We start from the raw sequence: 19,920 nt of genomic DNA on the forward strand, positions 1-19,920 counted from the left end.
AGTTATTTAGATTTTATCTTATCCTATAACTTTTCTATCTCTATATCGACTTTTTGATTGTGCTAGAAAGATTAATACTTTTTAGTCTTAAGTCCGGCTTGACAAAGATATTCTTTCCTTCTTAGTTTAGATTTATTTCTTTTTTTTTTTATTTTTAGTTTATTTTAGACTTTTTTTATAATAGAATCTCTAGATATATATTATAGGAGCTTGGGTGAAATCTAAAGATTAGATGATTAACTAGAAACCGATAATCTAGGGATCTCTGAGTAATAAGAGTAGGATCTAAGAAATATCTTAGGTTTAATATTTATAATAGCTAAGCTGTGATTTTTAGAGGTCTTTATAGTTAGATAGGGATTTAGATAATCTTTATAATCAAGATTTCCTATATTGCCAGCGATTTCGGATCTGGTAATCTTAGAAAGGATATTTTTAAGTGACTATATGATCTTATCTTCACCTACTAACAAAGTCTTAGATAAGATAAAAAAACTAAATAACTAGAAACCGTTAAGGATACTATATAGGGAGCTGGAGATAGCATTCCCTTCTATCATAGAAACAGGAGAATTATGGATAGAACTGGGAAGTACCTTATAGATCGAAGCTATATCTTAAGAGATAATAAAAGTTAAGGAATAATTAGAGTTAGAGAAAGATATAAAGAAAGATAAGAATGATCTAATAGAAATCTATTAAGATTTTATAGAAATTATAACTAGTAAGAGATAGTATAGTGATAGATCTATTAAATAGAAATATTCTAGGTTAGTATTTATGTTACTCTCTAAATATCCGGGATTTATGACTTATATCTAGATTAATATGGGAAGAAGAGTAAAGCTGTTATTAATAGATAGGGAACTGTAAGAACTAGTCTGCCTCCCTCTAAAGATCTGAAAAATCTTCCTTGATTACTTTAATTTGGATAGCCTTCTATAATTCTAATATTAGAAAATCATAGAGGAGAAAACTAAGACTAGGAAATATAAGTTTATCTATGATTTATAAAAATCGAATATCTAGAATTATGATAATTAGATAAAGCAATAAGATAGCTCTAACCTATACAATAGGACAGATAACTTTAGACAAAGAAATGTCTATACTACAGCTCCGGCTTATAATTATTAAGAGAAATTCCAAAAATCTGATCTGATAGAGGATATAATAGACAAAGAACAGACCGAAGATTGATTCGAATTACTAAAAAGGTTCTAGAAAGTGTCCTTACAAGAGTTAAAAGAGCGTCTAGCGTAGGCAATCATAGATATAAAAATACAAAACAAGACAGAAGTCGGGGAGCTAATTCGTGAAAATGCTTGTCTCAGAAAAGAGAATAAAAGGATACAAACTAAGCTTATAGCTCAGACTCGGATCCGGAGAGGCCGAGTATAAGACAAGAATAACTTACAAGCATGCTTCTTTCTGATAGTATCTGATCCGACTCAACACCCAAAAAAATCATCTTCTGAGGATAGAGGGCCGAAGACTCTGACGATAGAGGACGAACAACGACCTATAAAAAAGACAAGATCGGACCGAACACAACCCGCAGCTATCCAGGCTTCTGAGGAAGAGACTGAAGATCCTTACCAGGAGACATCCCCCCGTGCGTACAATCCAGAGGACTGGATCGTCTCGAACCTCTATTCCCCAACCCCATCAGATAAGATACAGGATCGCAACAAAGACGAAAACTGAGAATATAAAGACAAGCTGCTGGGACTGGACCTCCTGTAGAAGGAGCAAGAGTTACTGGATCGCTACGGAACGGGCTGAGGAGGGAAGAACCCTAGAAGGTTTCGTATATTGATCCTACACTATCCACTATTCGCAATAATGATGCAGCTCCGCAAGATTTCGGCCTGAAATCTGGGCTCGGGCCCCAATATGACGGCACGGGCGGGAAACACTTTTTCTGCCGGCAATTTCTCCGTTTACGGGGCAGCCAGATTCAGGTTCGAAGGGCGGTGGAGCCGTCATCATTTAGTCATTATTATTCCCCCGAGGAGGGCGACTTTAGCTTTAGGAATATAACACCTTTCCTTTCGGATCTTGAGTCATCTTCTAGTTTCTGAGATACGGTTCTGGTTTAGACAGACTAGGATCGTATATGCTACAGTACTCCGTACTGCCTGGTCAATTGTGCTAAGGCGGTCAAGGCGGGTGCTCCCACCGCCGGAGCAGCTCGCAGTTTTCCCCTTCAGTGAACAACCGTCAAAGAGCTTCCTGCCATCCCCAAGCTCAACATGAACGGTGATACCTATGCTGCCAGAGGTGAGTCTTTTGCATTTTTATAGGGTTCTGGACCAATTCATGCTGACCTTTCAGAACCTGGCCGTTCGCGCGATTACTATGTAAAGTCTCCAGCATCACAAAGTAAACCTGGATTGCGACTAACCCATCTTTAGCGCGATGAACGGCGCGACAGGGACCGAGGTGATCGTGGTGAGCGTCGCCGATCGCGTTCGCCTCATCATGGATCTCGTACCTCGCGCCGCGAGGCTGAGGCTAATACCTATTCGACCAGTCGTGATTACCGTGCCCGAGAGCGTGAGGACCGTTATTCGACCAACCGCCGAGATGACCGAGAATGGGACCGTGGAGATCGTGGTGGGGATCGCGGCGATCGTGGTGATCGTGGTGATCGTGGTGATCGCCATCGCCGTGATTTTGATGATCGTCCTCCTCGCCGCGACCTGTTTGACGACCGACGTGGTGGAGGCCGGGGTGATCGAGGTGATCGTGGCGATCGTGATCGTGACCGTGGAGACCGAGGGGAGCGTCGCGAACGCAAACGCAGCGGGTCACCTGCCCGTAAGAAGGAACCCACGCCTGATCTCACCGACGTCGAATCAATCCTGACTCGCAAGCGCCGTCTCACTCAGTGGGACATCAAGCCCGCCGGCTACGAAAACGTCACCGCTGAACAAGCAAAACTCTCCGGCATGTTTCCTTTGCCTGGTGCCCCTCGACAGCAACCCATGGATCCCAGTCGCCTGCAGTCGCTGATGAACCAGCCGGCTAGCTCTGCGGAGGCCAACGCGCTGAAGCCTTCCAACTCGCGCCAGGCCAGACGCCTCTTTGTCCACAATATCCCTCAGAATGCTACCGTCGAGTCTCTTGTTTCCTTGTTCAACTTGCAGCTCAACGGCTTGAATGTTATTCACTCCACTGATCCATGCACCTTAGCCCATATTTCTGACGACCGATCTTACGCGCTTCTCGAATTCAAAACACCTGCCGATGCTACTGTCGCCCTCGCATTTGACGGCATTACAATGGAAGAGGGTGATGAAAAGGGCCTGGAGGTGCGCCGTCCTAAGGACTACATTGTTCCGACGCCTGAGGAGCAAGAGTTCCAGCAGGGCGTTCTCCTGAATGAAGTCCCTGATTCCAAGGACAAGATCTGTGTTTCCAACATCCCGCCCTACATCCCCGAGGATTCGGTCATCATGCTGTTGAAGTCCTTTGGCGAACTCAAGTCGTTCATCCTGGTCAAAGATGCATCGACGCAGGAGTCTCGCGGTATTGCTTTCTGCGAGTACGTTGATCCCAGCACTACTCCAATCGCTGTTGAGGGCCTTAACGGAATGGAATTGGGCGATCGCCACCTCAAGGTTGTTCGTGCCAGTGTCGGACACACCCAAGCCGCCGGTCTGGATATGAGTGTCAATGCCATGTCGATGTTTGCGAAGACTACGTCTTCTGACCTGGAGAGGGGCCGCGTGTTGCAGCTGCTCAACATGGTCACCGAAGACGAGCTGCTCGACAACGATGACTATGAAGAGATCTATGAAGATGTCCTGGATGAGTGCAACAAATTCGGCAAAGTCCTCCGCATCAAGATCCCTCGCCCTGGTCGCCAGACCGCTGGTGTAGGCAAAATTTTTGTCAAGTTCGAAACCAACGAAGCAGCAGCCACTGCCCTCCAGGCGTTAGCGGGCCGCAAGTTTTCTGATCGCACCGTCGTCGTGTCTTATTTCGGAGAGGAGAATTTCGATGTGGATGCCTGGTGATCTTGTTTTTTTTTTTCAACCTTTATTTTCGTGTGTTCTAGTTTTGCCTCGCTTCAAGCTAAAAGGAGTTCGATTGTACCATAGCAGACAGGCCCACAGTATGCAGTCATGCTGATTTGATTTGTTATTTCAGGGTAGTTGCATGAGAATGGAATGTGACGACTTGGCCCCATGGTCCCGAGTTTTGAATCGTGATACTGAATGTAAGTAGGCCATCAAGTAACGAGGCGAAATGATGGCCAGAGGGACTTCTAGCACCTAGCAACAGTTGGCCGGTCTCTAGGCTCAAGCTCAAGGAACACGACCCAAGTTCGCTGAATCAGTAGAGCTGTGCTACGGAAGTTGAGCAGGTTTGTCGAACTTGAAAGGTGACCTCTTCATCACGATTATGTCTGCATTTGCTGAATGGCGCGACGAATACCCTGCGTACTGTGGTTTGCGAGTCTTTTTCCCTTGCCGAGGACCTTGGGGAACCCAGGAAAGCTTGCTACCACCAAAGCTTGCTACAAACCAGTCAACCCATATCCTCTTGGGGCAAATTGATCCTTTCAGCAATTCAAGCAGCAAGGAAGGAGCCGAAAGCTTGTCCTCCCGCAGATCTATTGAAAGCACCTTAGCAGTGTTGGCTTCGGAGATGAAGCACTGCCAGTGAACACCGGTCTACTGGTCCACTTACGTACTGGCATGTCCACGTGTGCTAGTCTTTGCCTATACCCGTACTGTGCATGATCAGAGGGCCATCACAGCTAGAGTGGCTGACAGCAGGAGACGATGGGCCCAGGTTCGCAAATAACAAGCTCGGAATTGAAGCAAAAAAGCATTAGCCGCTCCGGATCTGAGCATCCGAGTGAGCTGCGAAAACTGCCTGCTGACAGGGAATCCGATGATGTCGAGATGTATGGACTCAGTATCTTGACCCTCTGTATCTCATATCAGTACTGCAACTGATTTCCAGGGGACTGCGTTCGCTTGAGACTCATTTACGCAGTAGAATCGTATCGAGACAAACACAGTTGTCGTATAGCCCTGCAAAACGGGAATCGAAGCATTGCAACCCCAATTCCACTAGGAGATTCAAGGGGTGTTAGCTGCATAGTCCCTCGTCTGTAGTCTGACCTGATCAAGGCTAGTCGAGAGCTATACCTTCAATGACAGCTTTCTCGCAAATTCCGACATTCAGAGGCACATGCAAATCAAAGGCCGATTGGAACCAGGTTTCCAATGGAGGGTGGGGGAAATCTAGTCCCCTCCAATCCCCGCATCGAGGGCAAGATCTGGGCGCCCTGTGATTGGCCTAGCTGCAAATGGTCAACCCATGGATACGTGGGGGAGTGTGGGGACGGTGGAGTCGCCCGCAACTGCTTCCCAAAACCGCCGGTAATTGAAGGCGCTGTCGGGTTCATGTTTGTCCGCCGAGGGGCAACAACCGATTTTCTGCAAGAATCCTGGAGCTTCTCCTTTAAGAGAGCTTGTCAATTGGAAGGGCTTGAGCTGTTTTCTCTAATCCTGTCTTGTTCCTTCCATCATGTCTCAGAAACTCCAAGTCGCCGTCGCTGGTATTGGCCGCATGGGTAAGTCAAGACTCCAGATCAAATAAAAAAAAAACTTAGAATGGAGCTCTTTGGGTTTTTGGATAGCCTTCTAACGGTGCTTACGTATAGGGATGCGCCATGCCCGTCATTTCGCCAACTTCACGCCTCGTGCGGAGCTCATTGCCGTGTGCTCTCCTGTACAGGCTGAGTTAGATGCTGCAAAGGCCGAATGGCCCGATGTGCGCACCTACAAGGACTACGAGGACATGCTCAACTCGGAGAAGACTCTGCAGGCCGTGGTCGTTGCCAGTGCTACCACCGTCCACGCCGAGCAGGCCATCAAGGCCATTGAGCGCGGATTGCACGTTCTCTGCGAGAAGCCCATCTCCACCAGCCCTGAGATCGTGAGTACGAAACCGTGTAAATTGCATTGATCGATCGGGTCTAATAAGCATGCGCCATCAGTCACAAACCGTCGTCGACGCCTACGCGGCCTCCATTAAGAAGTTCCCCGCTCAGAAGGTGATCTGCGGTTTCTCCCGCCGGTTCGATGCCTCCTACCGTGACGCCCACCGCCGCATGGCCAGCGGCGACTTCGGGACCCCTTCCGTCTTCCGCTCCCAGACCTGCGACAAGCTTGACCCCAGCGGCTTCTTCGTCGCCTACGCTGAGTTCTCCGGCGGAATCTTCGTCGACTGCTCCATCCACGACATCGACCTGGCGCTGTGGTTCTTCGGCGAGGACATCAAGATCAAGAGCGTCACCGCCATCGGTATCACCGCCGTGCAGCCCGACTTGCGCAAGCACAACGATCGTGATAATGCACTCGGCATCATTGAGTTCTACGGCGGCAAGATCGCCCAGTTGTACTGCTCTCGCATGATGGCGGCTGGCCAGGAAGACTGCACCGAGATCTTCGGTACCAAGGGCAAGATCGCCGTCAACACCCAGCCGCAACTTAACTTGGTGAACCTGTACGAGCCTACCGGTATCCGCCGCGAGATTCCTTCTGACTACTACGGTCGGTTCCGTGAGGCGTTCATCACTGAGGCCAACGAGTTCACTGCTTCCGCTTTGGATAACACCCCTCCCCCGCTTCGTTTGGATACTGCTGTCAAGGCTGTCACCATCGGTGCTGCCCTGCAGGAGTCTCTCATCACGGAGAAGAAGATTGAGTTCACCGAGGATGGCAAGCGAGTGACCAAGTAGAGGCACTAGGACATCCCCGGGGCTTTTAATGAAAGTATATACATGATAGACTTGCTTTAGATGATGAAACGGAAACATCGACATCACTCTTTGCCATACCTTCTTTCTCTCTCTCTCCAGACCAAGTCTTTAGCCGCTGGACTTTTCCAGAAGAGCTTCTGCTGCAAGCAGGCTTCATGTATAGATTGGTGGGAGATGTCGACACATGAGCAGTAACGAGGCCGGGCAGGCTCTACTCCAAGGTTGTCTTCAGAAACATGCTATTGGTAAATCCTAAAATAGAATAATCGACCAAATACATCCTATAACATAGTATATATAGATTCTAGGCACTCTTCGAACTGACAACACTCCTTACCTGCAAGTCCGAAATCATAGCGGTGAATCTCACAAAGAATGTGTACGAGCAGCTCCTCCTCTCTCCGTCCACTCCCTGTCCAAGGGCCACTCCCCAACGCTTTCTGAGAAATTGCAAGCCACTTAACACCCTTAGCTGGATAATCGAAGAACTTTAAGATTAATCTGCACCGCTTCCCTACCGGTGACCTTGCCCATATTGCTCCCCTGCGCAGGAATCTGAAACGCAGGCTCCCCAGTTGACGATGTATTCTCCTGCACATATCATCGAAGCGATAGGGTTGCATAGCTCAGCCCGAATCCAAAGGCCATAAAGTGATCAGTATTCAAAGCGGCAAAACTGACACCAAGTCAGGCCATAAAATGGCTCGTCAACACCTTTACCTTTAGCATTGCGAGACGGCAGCCAGGGGATAAGCGGCCGCGTTGCTCAGTATCATCTGCAGTAGGTTAACCCGTATTGGGGTTAGTAGTCCTTACTATGTAGGGTCACGGGGAGCTATGAATGGTTCAAGTCAGACGGTTCATTTTATAGACAAGGCATATGTACCGTAGCAGACTGACAGGACTGCTGCTACGAATAGAACAGTGTCACCTGGGCAAAGCATTTTAATCTAAGCTCTACGACAGAATTCAGTCCCAGACTCCAGAACAACTTGGGAAACAATGCCCGTCACTTTCCAAGTTACGGCCCTGCATACACATTGCTATCACCATAAGACCTGATCCAGACTTTAAATGCCGAAGCGCTGCAATTGACTAACACATGGACAGACGGTCAAAACGGACCCAATGCCCGGCTAAGGAAAAAATTAACGGAGAAAATGAGCGGGTAATAGGGCACACAGAAAAAGCGGGCAAGAACAAGATATGGCGTAGCAAAAAAGTACATCACAAGAAGTAAAAAAGGTCTCGGGCGACCCCCGCGGATCGTATTATCAAACCCATTCTTTTTGCGACGCGTGGGCCCATCCAGTGGAAAATAAAGCAGTACGTTAGGGGATAAAGAGGGAGTGTGGGGGTGACAGGAAGGAAAACAGTGAATCTCAAGGAGCGGGAGCGTTGGGGAATCAACAGCCGTCAACGGCAAACGTAGACATCTTAGCGAAGCGAGAAACCCTTGCGTTTGCCCTTCTCTTCGATGGGGCGTCCGCTTTCGATTCGGGCTTTCTTTTCTTCTAGTTCCTGGCGCTGCCGGTCTAACTGATCCTTCATCTCGCGGTGGCGGGCATAAAGTTCGTCTTCGCTCTGCTTGAGCTTGCTCTCCTTTTCGGACACCTTCTGTTGGAAGACCATCTTCATTTCGGTTTCCATCTTCGTCAGCTTCTGCTCGTGCAGGGCGCGCTCCTCCTCCTGCTTGACGGCAGGGTTGACTTCCTTGAACACGCTTGGGTCCTGGGCAACACCCATCTGGGTGAGCTTATCCGAGCGGTAGTTCTCGTATAGGAAGTTGTTGGTGTGCTCCTTGAGCTCCTCCATGTGGGTGCGGATCAACATCTGGCGCAGCTTGACAAAGTCACAGTGCTCCTCGTTGTCGACCTCAATGGTACCCCATGGGTAGCTACGGCCACGCACGCGGCGGCCATCGGCGGCTGCAACCTCGGCGTTAGCACCGACCACGGCGAAGGGAACCTTGGACATGATCTCGTTGTTCTCGGCAATGGTCTCCTCATCATCAAGCTCGTAACGTGGGCCCTCGAAGATCTGGATGGAGTGGTGGGAAATATCGGCAAGGATCTAGAAAGAGTATACAAAGTCAGACGATAATTCCCAGAGAGAAAGAATGAAGTCGATCAAAAGGAAATAGAAGAAAAAGCAAAAAGGCTATACGTACGCGCTGCTTGAAGAGAGCAATTTCCTCATCGGTCAAGGTATCAGACTTGGCAATGACGGGGATCAGGTTGACCTTGGTGTGCATGCGGCGCATGACCTCGATGTCCAGGGGCTTCAAAGAGTGACCGGTGGGTTGGATGAAGTAGACACAAGCGTGGATGCGGTTATCAACAATGTTGCTGCGGTTGACCTTGTTCTCCGCCTCGAGGTAGGTGTCGAAGCGCTGCTCGATGTTCTCCACAATGGGGCGCCACGAATCATCGTTGTTAACAAAGTCACCGAATCCAGGGGTGTCGACAACAGTCAGACGGAGGCGCACACCGTTCTCCTCGATGTCGGCGCTCGTGGACTGGATGGAAACAGTCTTGGGGATGATGTCGGCATTGGGACCGGTACGCTCCTTAGGCGGATAAAGGGAGGTGTTGAAGAGGGTGTTGACGAGAGTCGACTTTCCGAGACCAGACTCACCTGGAGACTGTTAGTTTCCTGTCTGCATCTCCGTCTCGCGTCAAAACCCGTCTCAATCGAGGGTCCACATACCAACAACCATCACGTTGAAGTTGAATCCCTTACGGACACTCTTGCGATGCCATTGGTTGGGCAGGTTGGCGAAACCAACGTAACCAGCAAGCTTGCGACGAACAACATTCTTCATGTCACTGGCGGCCTGGGCAACAGCCTTGGGGTCGCGAGAGCTGACGGTCTGGACATTTCCACCCATGGGATTGCTGCGCTCAACATAAGGGGAGCCCTTGCTAGAGCTGGGCGGAGAAGAGAAGTCGTGGGACACAACGGGTGACCCGTTGGGGACCGGGGAGGGAGAAGCTACAAGGGAGATATCAGCATCTGATACGTGGGAATTGCACGAGGCGAACGGTGCGGGTTTCTGGGTCTGGATTCGAATTCCGCTTTAGAGGGGGTCGTCGCTTACACATTGGCGAAAGTATCGACGAAGAATTATGGAGGAGAGAAATTCGAGTAGACACCAAAAAATTAACCCTAGAGCACGAAGCAACCGCGTCAGTAAAGGAACTGCAACGCCGTTAAAGGTCGGAGATCGCCAAATGGATCTTCAGCCTTAGGAGTAAAAAAAAAGCCGGGAGAGGCCAGTTAAAGGGGGCGAATCGCACCTGAACAGGGAATGGATCGCGAGAGGCGAAAGAGATGATTAAAAACAAGAAAGCGAACGAAAGAAGGGCCAAAATGGACGGCGTGAACACAAGAGAAGGAAAGGGTGAGAGAGTTAACGGGAAAGAAAGGGGGGGGACGTGTCGAGGTGTTCGGGCCACAGCTCTCTTAGTGGGGATCGACTTCGGGCCTGGGACCAAGTAAACCTACCTGTCTTCTCTATCATTTTTTTTAGGTCTTTTTTCTCATTGGGCGTCTCATGTAGGATGCGAATAGTCCCCAGTCTCAGCTGCAGCCGTCTGGACTGCATAATCTACCAATTCCCCTTTTTTTTTTACTCTGTTAATTCGATGGTTCTACTCGAAATCCGGCTACGAGGGGTGGCCTGCACGATGCATGAATCAATGGCCCCGGAACTCTGTTCCTGTGAGTCCTATCTGCCCCCTGCTACAAAGTCAAGCGGAGAAGGGGGTACACATCCATCTGGACCCATGGTTATAGAGGAACTTCGATCAGGGGTTGAAATGGAGTGTCACGTGAGGCCCACCCGATGGACCCATCATACGCTTACCGTAAATAAGATCATCGAGATAATTATCTGATACGACCCTGAATCAATACCGGGGCTGGCTCCCTGAAGTAGAAATAAGAGCGGACTTCATTATCTAGCCTTTGCAATTTCCAAACGCCCAGCCTGGTGATAGGATAAAAATATGAAAGGTGGAAGGAACTAGCTGTACACTCATTTGCCGGTCTTGCTCTTCTTCTTTGGTCGTGACTCTTCCTCGCCATCTGAGCCAGCATCTGAGCCATCATCGGAGGCATCTGCCATCTCTTCATCACTGCCGCCGCTGCTCTCATGATCGGAGTCAAACTCCTCCGCGACATCAGATTCAGAGGACGCGTTGAAGTCTTCATCAGGAGTGTCGGAGTCCTCGTCGGCCGAGCCTCGGTCGGCGCGAGCTTCTCCTTCATCGCTCGACTCCATGTCTTCAGCGTCAAGGGCCTTGAGGAGATTAGAAGGATCCTCCATCATCTCGTTCTTAACGCGGATGCCCTTGACCTTGAAGAAATCTTCGAGCGATTGTTGTTCCTCACTAAGGACAAGTTAGCTTTTCATCCATGCATTTGACAGAGAATCGAGCGCCCATACCGGTTAATGTTGCTAAATTGGAACTCGCCCAGTCCACCCTTTAAGCTCACGGTAATATCAAATGTACGACTAGCCGACACCGCACCCCCAACTCGCGACATGGTCACGACTGCCGCATTTTCAAGCTGGATGTATGTGGCCGGCTTGGGGACAAACATCAAGCTCTTGTCCAAAAAGTACAGCAGGCCTTCGTTAGCCTTGATAGAGCACTTAACTCCATGATGCTGGTGATGGCTGGAGAAATCCTTGGAAGGCATGATCACCTTCTTTCCGGAGAGACCCCGGAAGATCTTGGTGACGACCTGATGAATTGGCTCTTCGTAGTGTGGTTGCAGCTTGTCCTTGTATTTGGTGTTCAAGAGCTCACTGGAATCATGTTAGCATATGCACACAAGGTGGTTTACGTTCCCTATCAGGGCCACTGACTCTGTCATGTTGAGCTCGAGGCTGATCTCTTCGTCCAGCTTAAGTTGCATAACCAGGAATGGGTACCGTGTCTGACCCTGGCGCAAAGGAGGATCTAGACCCAGCACAATAAGAGTATGTGTGTCGTCGGGCCTGGGAAGCAGGAAGAATTTCTTGATGGCGGAGTATTGGATCTTGTAGTCGTACGTTTTGCCGCGGAGACGGAAGGACGATTCGTACATATCGATATCGAAACGACCACTGTAGATTCATTAGCAACGTCAACACATTCACCCGCGGGGCACACGAACCGAGGAGTAAGATGGAGCACGTCCAAAAAGGTCGCGAACGTATCACCAGCTACATCACCAATCTCGGCCTTGTCCATGAGAGTTTCGTAGAACAGATTCGCCGCATTCTGCTCCTCCGCTTCTTCCTCCTCGTTCTCTTCGCCTTCAGCCTCTGTTTTCTCCTTTTTTACGGCAGTGCCTGGGATGTAGAATCGCATTTCCACCAGTTCATCGGGCCCCGCAGCAGCCTTCCGGCCCCGGTTCTGTGTGCTCCCAGCGGACTGTCCTTTGGCAGCACCGGCTTCAGCACCAGAGAGGGCAAATTCGACCGCCACTTCATTCTTTCCTGCCAGGTTGGTATTGGAGATCTCAGAGTAGGGAACCTCGAAGGCTGGTCGGTTTTGGACATTGAAAGCCAACTCTGCTTTGGTGAATTCTGCTTTGCCCCAGTTCCATCCTCGCAGAGCGTGTTCGCGATTCTCAACGTTGATGCCGTACCAAATCTTGAAGGCTTTGGACAAGCGCTCGAAATCCTGATATCACACATTATAGTCAGTTCGCACTCATTCTTCTCTTTGGGGGCGGGTGACTTCAACACCAACCTCCTGGTCAAATCCATCAAGCTGGATCACACCCGAGGATCGGGACAGGATTCTCAGTTCAAAGCCTTTGGCAGCACGGCTCCACTGGGCACCGCCAATATTGCTGCTGTCCAATGTAAAGGTATCACCACCGCCTGAGGGGCGCCATCCCAGACCGCTCTCTGCAAGCTTGCATTTTCCGGACTGCTTTGACAAGTCCAAGTGAATGTTGTCGAAGCTCTCCCTGTACAATAATCAGAATGAGGTCGAGGAAAGGTGAGCGAAACACCTACATAATGGAGAATCTGGCCGATCGGGCTGCTATTTGAGAAACCAGATATGGAGAAAGAGGCTGGGGAAGGTTGAAGGCGGGCGGGCGAAAGAGAAGTAGCTCTCAGATTTCTCGGTTGTCGCGTCGGTCGCGCGCCGCAGGGGACTTAATTCACCCCAATCGGGAATAGGTACGACACCTGACTAAACAGGCATCAATATACAGATGGCCATCTGCACAGGGCCACTAGTAAGATGTTGTCCATGGTGGGTGAATAATGACAAATATGAGATAAGACAAACAGGTGTGGTATATAGCAATCAGGCTCTTAGTTAGGGCGGTAGGTCTTTCAAAGGGGTGGGCTGTATACTAGTATTGGCTTCAGGTTTTCTGAATGTTCTTGGCGGCGAAATTTGGTTGATGCTGTTCGAATATATATACATTTGCAGACTGCTGTGAAGAATCAGCACAAATATGTTCTCTCCCAACTGAGCCTACTGATTTCAGGGATAAGCCCCATTACTATGTTGTCAAACTATCTCTCCGTATCTAACCAGTGGAATACTTAGCACAGAATCCCTCAGACCCTGCGGGTAGCCTTCCGAGGTCCATTGGCACAAGTCTTGTCACTCAAGCTCGGATACTCACGTGGAGTTTAAAATCCCACCGTGAGCTGCAGACAGTCACAAACTGCAGCAAGCCATTCCAAAAGTGGGGCCCAGCGATGTTTCATTTAAGGATAGCTCATGGCCTGTTCGGAAATCAATTCGCAGGTCAAACCAGAGGACAGTGGTAAAGAAGCTAAGGCCGGTTCTAGAGCACCTTGCTTCTATGTTAGGACAGACTGTAGTTCAAAGAAATCCCTAAAATCCTTACCAGAAACCACACCTATGACCAGATTGACAATTGCTGAGCAGAAAGTGTTGCGTAGAGGAGAGATCGGCCCACATAGGCATACGTATGCGAGTGCCGACTGTGGACCTTCAATCATCACTCCACTATGTACCAGACCTCAGACAACCAAATATGACGCGAGGACCATATAGCGCGGGATCGACGTCCGTCAAAAGAGATATTTCCAGCTCTTATCATTATGGTCTACGGGTGGGCACGTAGACTTCTCTAAATACTAAAGTTATCCGAAGCTGAAATAGCTATTGCACGAGGCATTATGCCCACGAACGGAGGTTTGCATGGACAATAGGGCCGACTGGTGGGTGTCTGGGAAGAGTAAGCCAGCCAAGCATCTGACGTAGGCTGATGAGCGTCAAAGGTCCAAGACTGTCTTCATCAAACCCAGTCTGAGTATACTCGAAGACTTTTCAATAGAACGAAAGGACGATGAGATACCATTGATGGGCCCGCGAAACAAAGAGTTCCAAATGTCTTTGGTCGAGTCTCAAAATACTTTCGAGAAGCAGGTGGCTTGGGTGGCTGGACTATCGGGCAAGGGTAGAGCTTCCTTTGTTCTGGGGGCGATGCTCTTATTCTGACTTCGAAAGAAATGCCTTTGTTTGAGGGGTGTTTTGCACAGGGAGTACTTGATAGCTTGATATTTTAAGACATTAGATGAAACATAAGACAAGTTAGTGGTTGAAGGGCAGGCTCAATCTTACGGTACCTGTTCTGGTGATACTTGTTCTAGGGATACTAGGGATACCGCGCAGATCCCCGTTTGGGGGGACCACACGTGTAGATCCTCATCTTCAAGTGTATGATGACCGTCATGGCGACGCAATTGCGATAACAAAGATCAATTGGATTCCCCACACACTTCTAGAATGTACTATTAAGACATGTTTGATATTTTCCGTCTCGTTGAATCTAGATCGGTTTACTCGGTACAGATCGCTCACATGACCTGGCAGCTTTGGATAGGGGAGATCAGAGCGGGACTTTTGGGAAAGGAGTTCAGGTATATTATAAATGGCGTAGGTTGGCCCAAAGGGGCTAGCGGGCCCCAAGTCTTCAGACGGCAGGGAAATAGCTCTTTCTGATTGGCCTGATTTGGCTGTTGACTGGGGCCCACGGTGGATCCCCTCGGGTCGTGTAGTGCGAAACACAGCGTGGCTTGGGCGATTTAGATACCTTTAGTGCCATTAGCTCTCATTTCGGTGTATCGTCCTCTCCTTAGCTGTATTATTGGTTTCTCTCCTCCCACCCCCCCCTGGAAGAGCCCATATCGTGGGAAATCCAACCTCTGGGATTCTACCAAACACTCAGTCATTCGTTGAATTCGTTATTTTTCTTTTGCAGTGAGACTCCGGTCTCGATATGCATCCCACATTCTTTTACATCTAGGATCTTTTTCCATGCCACATTCCTTGTCCTTCCTTTCGTTTCACGCGTAACTCGACGCCTTAATTCCCTTCGGGACCCTTCGCTTGTCTTCTTTGATCCCCTCCAGAAATAAAATACACCTTCGCCAGTCGTCGCGCCCGCAATGAAGACACCTTCATTGCTTGGGCCTGCGGCGGCCGGCCTGTCGACCTTGCTCACGGCCTTACCGACCGCGCACGCCATGGCTTTCGACGCCATTTCACTCCCCGACTTGGACCTGTCCTCTTTTGGCCGGGTCACTATCACTGGGGACTTCAACGGGGTCTCCCTGTATGAATATAAGGGACAGCACGAAATCACCCAGAGCAACGGCTCTTCTTCAATTCTCACACCACTCCCGAACGGTATCCTCACGAATCTTACCAATGCCGATGCGCAGATCCAGGCCATGTGCTCTTTCACTCAGAAAGATGGGAAATTTGCGGGAATCTTCGTGGGTGGTAACTTCTCGACCTTGGGTGGCGTAGAATCGCCTGGTGCGGCTTTGTTCAATCCCAATTCCAGCCATGTGACAGCTTTGCCCGGTCTCAATGGTTCGGTTTCCGCCGTATTGTGCGACCAGGATACCAACAGTGTGTATGTTGGTGGTACCTTTTCCTACAAGAACAACACCAATGTTGTCGCTTGGAGCCCCGATGACGGCTGGACCGATCTTTCTTTTCAGGGCCTCGATGGCCCCGTCAAGTCGATCTTGAAGACCCAGGATGGCCACATTATCTTTGGAGGATCGTTTCAGACCTCTGGCAACTCGACCGACAAAAATAAAAAAGTTGGCCAGCAGATTCTCAACTTGCAGAACGCCAAGATCACCTCCGATGCGCAAACCTCACTGAGTGGTTACCAGGACCCCAATAATGTTGTCTGTTCGACCAGCGGCGAGTCCGGACAGGGTAAGACCTGGTTGCTAGATGATGCATCTCCCGGCTTCTGGCACGCCGACCTCGGTTTCACTTTCACCCCAAGCAGGATTCGTCTCTACAACACTCATATGGACGGCCGCGGAACAAAGTCCTTCCACTTGAAGGCCATTCCAGACGACGGCATCATGAACTTGACTTATACCGATGATTCTGGCAAATTGGCTCATTGCGACCAGAACTGTCCACTCTCCGACAGTACCAAAGAAAAGTACCGCGACTTCACCTTCGTCAACAGTGTTGGTATGCAAGGATTTGAGATCGATATTTTGGAGTGGTATGGCCAAGGTGCTGGTTTAAATGGAATCGAAGTTTTCCAAGACGAAATCTACACTTACGCCAACAACAACTTCAACGAGCCCACCTGTGCGGGTATTGAATACCCTGCCACTGCGAAGGTCTCCGGCGATTGGTCGCCGCAGTCCACTTGGTTGAAAGCGAAAGTAACGGATGCCAACTCTGCCGACACTTCTGTTGTCTTTGAACCCGATGTGAAGAAGTCCGGTCGATACCAAATTGTTCTTTGGACCCCTGGATACAATCAAGCTAACACTTTCAATTCTGGTGGCATCGCTAACATCACTGTCTCTCCGACGAAAAGCGGCACCGGCACCGCTCAACCTCCTGCAAGTACTCAGAACCAGGCGAACGAAAAGCTCGAATACCTGTACGAGGGACATGTTGATGCAGCTAGTGATGATTTCCGACCTAGTGTCACTCTCCGCCCTATTCCTGGACAGGGGAACATTGACTTTTTGGCGGGACATATTATCGTGCAGCCGCTTTTCAATCTCACTGCGGGCTCCGATTCTTCTTCCGACGATGACGACTCTGGCGATTCCGACGATTCCGATGACTTGAATGGGATCTTTGAGTGGGATCCAACATCCAAAGCCGATTCCACCGACAGCAGCAAATCTCAGATCAACAAAGTAGGCGCTTCTCTCGGTAAAGATGCCACCATTACGAGCTTGGCTGAGAACGATGGTGTGATCTACGCGGGCGGTAATTTCTCTGACAAGAGCGTTCACTACGTGATGGCCATTGACGATGGCAACGCCACTGCTCTTTCAGAAGGTGGCCTCAACCGTGGAGTTAATGCATTGGCTGTTTTGGGTGATACACTTTACGTCGGAGGCAACTTTACAGACACCTCAGATGGTGGGTTTGACGGTCTCTCGTACGTGGCATCTTACTCGTTCTCGTCCAAGAAATGGGCTGCGTTGGGCAAAGGTCTCGATGGCCCTGTCAGGACCATTTACCCGATCGAGTTGAATGTATCCTCTGCGGTCAATGAGACCACCCTCGCCGTCAGCGGTGACTTCACCCATATTCTTGCTGCCAATGGCAATGCGCAAGTGTACGCCCCTGGCTTTGCTATCTGGATTCCTTCCAACAAGACCTGGCTCCAGACCTCCAATGTCACTCAGATGCAATTCGCTGGCCAGCTTGCCGCAGTTGCCACTGTGAACGATACATCTATCCTGGCGGGCAGCCTGGCCACTGATGGATACACTGCCAACGATGCTGTTTGGTTGGACAACCCTGACGACAAAGTCAACCTGATCCCCCTGTCCATGAATGTGGATCACTCTCATGACGCGATTGGTCTGGTCTCCAGTGTTTACGACACTAGCTCTGGTCGCAACCTCACCATCCTCGGTGGTCAATTCAATGCCACTGCTAGTGACGGGTCAACCATCTCCAACCTGGCTCTTTTGAATGGAACAGGTGATTCACAAGTCATCTCTGGATTACCTAAAGGCCTGGATAGCAACTCGACATTCATCGCCATGTATGTCTACAACGACACTCTATACGCCGGAGGTAACATCACTGGATCCATTGATGGTTCCAGTGTTAACGGATTTGTCACATATAACCTGACCAGCAATGAGTTTGTTCAGGATCAGCCTTGGTCGCTACGTGGCGGTGATGTTGTTACCGTCAATGCTATCGCCAAGCACCCTGGCTCATCTGACATCTATGTTGGCGGTGACTTCAAATCCGCAGGCTCGCTGCCTTGTGCCACCGTTTGCGCCCTCGGCTCCGACAACTCGTGGAGCTGGCCTGGTGTGACGATCAGTGGAAATGTTCTGTCTCTCAACTGGGCAAGCTCGGAGACTCTCTATGCTGCTGGTGATATTGAGGTTTCTGGCACCAAGACTCTTGTCGCGACGTTCAACACGAAGTCGCAGAACTGGACCCCTCTGAAGGGAGCTTCTGAGTCCGACCTCCCTGGTACCTTGACCGCATTTGCACCTGCGAAAGAAGACATCTCCGAATTCTGGATCGGTGGTACTTGGACCAATGGCTCAGCGTACTTCCTGAATTATGACGGCTCAAAGTTCCAGACTCCGGGTAATATGTTCTCCGAGGGCACTTCTATTCGTGGATTAGAGATCCTCCCCCTCAAGGACACTCACTCCTCTGTTTCTCTCCTGAACGACGACCAGACGCTGCTGATCATGGGTGAACTTGTCATCCCAGGCTTTGGCAACGCGTCTGCAGCGTTGTATAATGGCACTGCTGTCACCCCTTTCATCTTGTCGTCCAAGTATGACGGTCAGCCTGGCAGTATGTCTCAGCTGATCTCGGAGAACAACAACCCTTACGACCGCAAACCGGGTGGCCACTCCAATGGCATTGTGGTTGTTGTAGCTCTCTGCTGTGCACTCGGCTGCGTCTTCCTTATTGTTGTTGCTGGTGTCATCTTGAACAAGATCCAGCGCCGCCGCCAAGGCTACACTGCTGCCCCCCAGACATTTGGCACTGACCGGCCAACTGACATGCAACGTGTACCGCCTGAATACCTCTTCAATTCTTTGGGCAGAGCAACCCTGCTGCCCCGGCCATCTAATGACCTTTCATCTCCCCTTTTTTTGCATAAAATTCTTCCGCGCTTTTCAAACTAGTCGAGATGAGCGTCTCTTTGTTTTTTTTTCCCCTCGAATCTACCTCCCGAAAGCAGTTGTTGCTTATACCCCTCCCTCATTAATGTCTGATTTGCCGGCGTTCTTGTAATCGCACTGGCTGTTCTAGCGATTGTCTTTTGTGACGGACTGTTATTGATGTTGACTTGAACTGGGTTGTTTTTTCCTGTTCATATGCTAGTTGAGGGACCAGCCACATTTGTATGTAACTTAGTGATTGTGTCCAAGGATAATACTACGATTGATCCATATACAGCTACGTCCTTTCCTTCGTAAAATGGCCTTCCTAGGTTGTATGTCCCTCTTAGATCAGACGTAGGAGTTCTGGATATCCAAAGCCTATTCAGTATCACAGCGTGTGTCGAAAATCCTTATTCTCAAAATCCGTCCACTCCCGCATCCCAGCCTGATTACTCTGCGCCGTGTCCGCTGGACACTAGCGTGAATCGAGATGCTGGTTGACCATATTATGGAGAATAAGCACTCTTGACACTGTTTCCAGATCGGGTATAAGCGACATGCCCAGTCACCAAGGCCAGATGGCAAACGGCCTTAATCAGATACTGGCATCGAGTATCAGAAAAGTGGGTTGTCAGATGATGCATGGATCGGACGAAGTTAAAAGGCTTTTCGACCGCTAACTAGCAGGTAGATGGGTCGAAATGCTGGCCATGCAGGTCTATAATTGTCTGGTATCCGAATAGATTGACTACCTGTAGTCGTTGTCGATGAAATGTAGCGCTTGAACTATGAGGAAGATTAGGACGATCAGGTCAATCCTCCCATGTATTTGGGGGTTCCTACCAATTTCCTCCTTCCCAGCTGTATCTATATGAATGGACAGTTCTAGTTGCCAAGGCCCATGATTTCAAAACCCGCAGCCCCTTTCATAATCGAGGTTTCACAGGAGCGCTTCCCCAGATTTTCGTCTGATTAGGCTTCTCCA

At 49.6% G+C, this 19,920-nt stretch overlaps 5 protein-coding genes across 5 annotated transcripts; 3 read left to right on the forward strand and 2 right to left on the reverse strand.

Annotated features, from left to right (window-relative positions):
- Nucleotides 1-2,421: 2,421 nt before the first annotated feature.
- N7468_003358 (splicing factor u2af large subunit) lies at nt 2,422-4,025 on the forward strand (the record flags this gene model as incomplete). Its single annotated transcript, XM_058472655.1, has 2 exons — nt 2,422-2,772; nt 2,832-4,025. 2 exons carry the CDS (start codon nt 2,422-2,424, stop codon nt 4,023-4,025), a joined length of 1,545 nt encoding a protein of 514 aa, XP_058331658.1.
- Nucleotides 4,026-5,550: 1,525 nt separating this feature from the next.
- On the forward strand, nt 5,551-6,766 carry N7468_003359 (uncharacterized protein; the record flags this gene model as incomplete). Its single annotated transcript, XM_058472656.1, has 3 exons — nt 5,551-5,596; nt 5,687-5,961; nt 6,023-6,766. The coding sequence occupies 3 exons, from the start codon at nt 5,551-5,553 to the stop codon at nt 6,764-6,766; spliced, it is 1,065 nt and encodes a 354-aa protein (XP_058331659.1).
- A 1,458-nt stretch (nt 6,767-8,224) lies between these two features.
- Nucleotides 8,225-9,891, reverse strand: aspB (septin AspB; the record flags this gene model as incomplete). The annotated part of the gene is made up of 4 exons (XM_058472657.1): nt 8,225-8,860; nt 8,958-9,424; nt 9,497-9,781; nt 9,888-9,891. The coding sequence occupies 4 exons, from the start codon at nt 9,889-9,891 to the stop codon at nt 8,225-8,227; spliced, it is 1,392 nt and encodes a 463-aa protein (XP_058331660.1).
- Nucleotides 9,892-10,826: 935 nt separating this feature from the next.
- N7468_003361 (FACT complex subunit POB3) lies at nt 10,827-13,049 on the reverse strand (the record flags this gene model as incomplete). The annotated part of the gene is made up of 7 exons (XM_058472658.1): nt 10,827-11,181; nt 11,238-11,603; nt 11,664-11,903; nt 11,954-12,465; nt 12,535-12,757; nt 12,848-12,987; nt 13,032-13,049. The coding sequence occupies 7 exons, from the start codon at nt 13,047-13,049 to the stop codon at nt 10,827-10,829; spliced, it is 1,854 nt and encodes a 617-aa protein (XP_058331661.1).
- A 2,178-nt stretch (nt 13,050-15,227) lies between these two features.
- Nucleotides 15,228-18,956, forward strand: N7468_003362 (uncharacterized protein; the record flags this gene model as incomplete). The annotated part of the gene is made up of 1 exon (XM_058472659.1): nt 15,228-18,956. The coding sequence occupies one exon, from the start codon at nt 15,228-15,230 to the stop codon at nt 18,954-18,956; it is 3,729 nt and encodes a 1,242-aa protein (XP_058331662.1).
- Nucleotides 18,957-19,920: the final 964 nt, after the last annotated feature.

The sequence above is a fragment of the Penicillium chermesinum genome (assembly GCF_028974085.1).
Source record: "Penicillium chermesinum strain IBT 19713 chromosome Unknown utg000003l:1.0-5111272.0:1.0-5115320.0, whole genome shotgun sequence".
Taxonomy (NCBI): domain Eukaryota; kingdom Fungi; phylum Ascomycota; class Eurotiomycetes; order Eurotiales; family Aspergillaceae; genus Penicillium; species Penicillium chermesinum.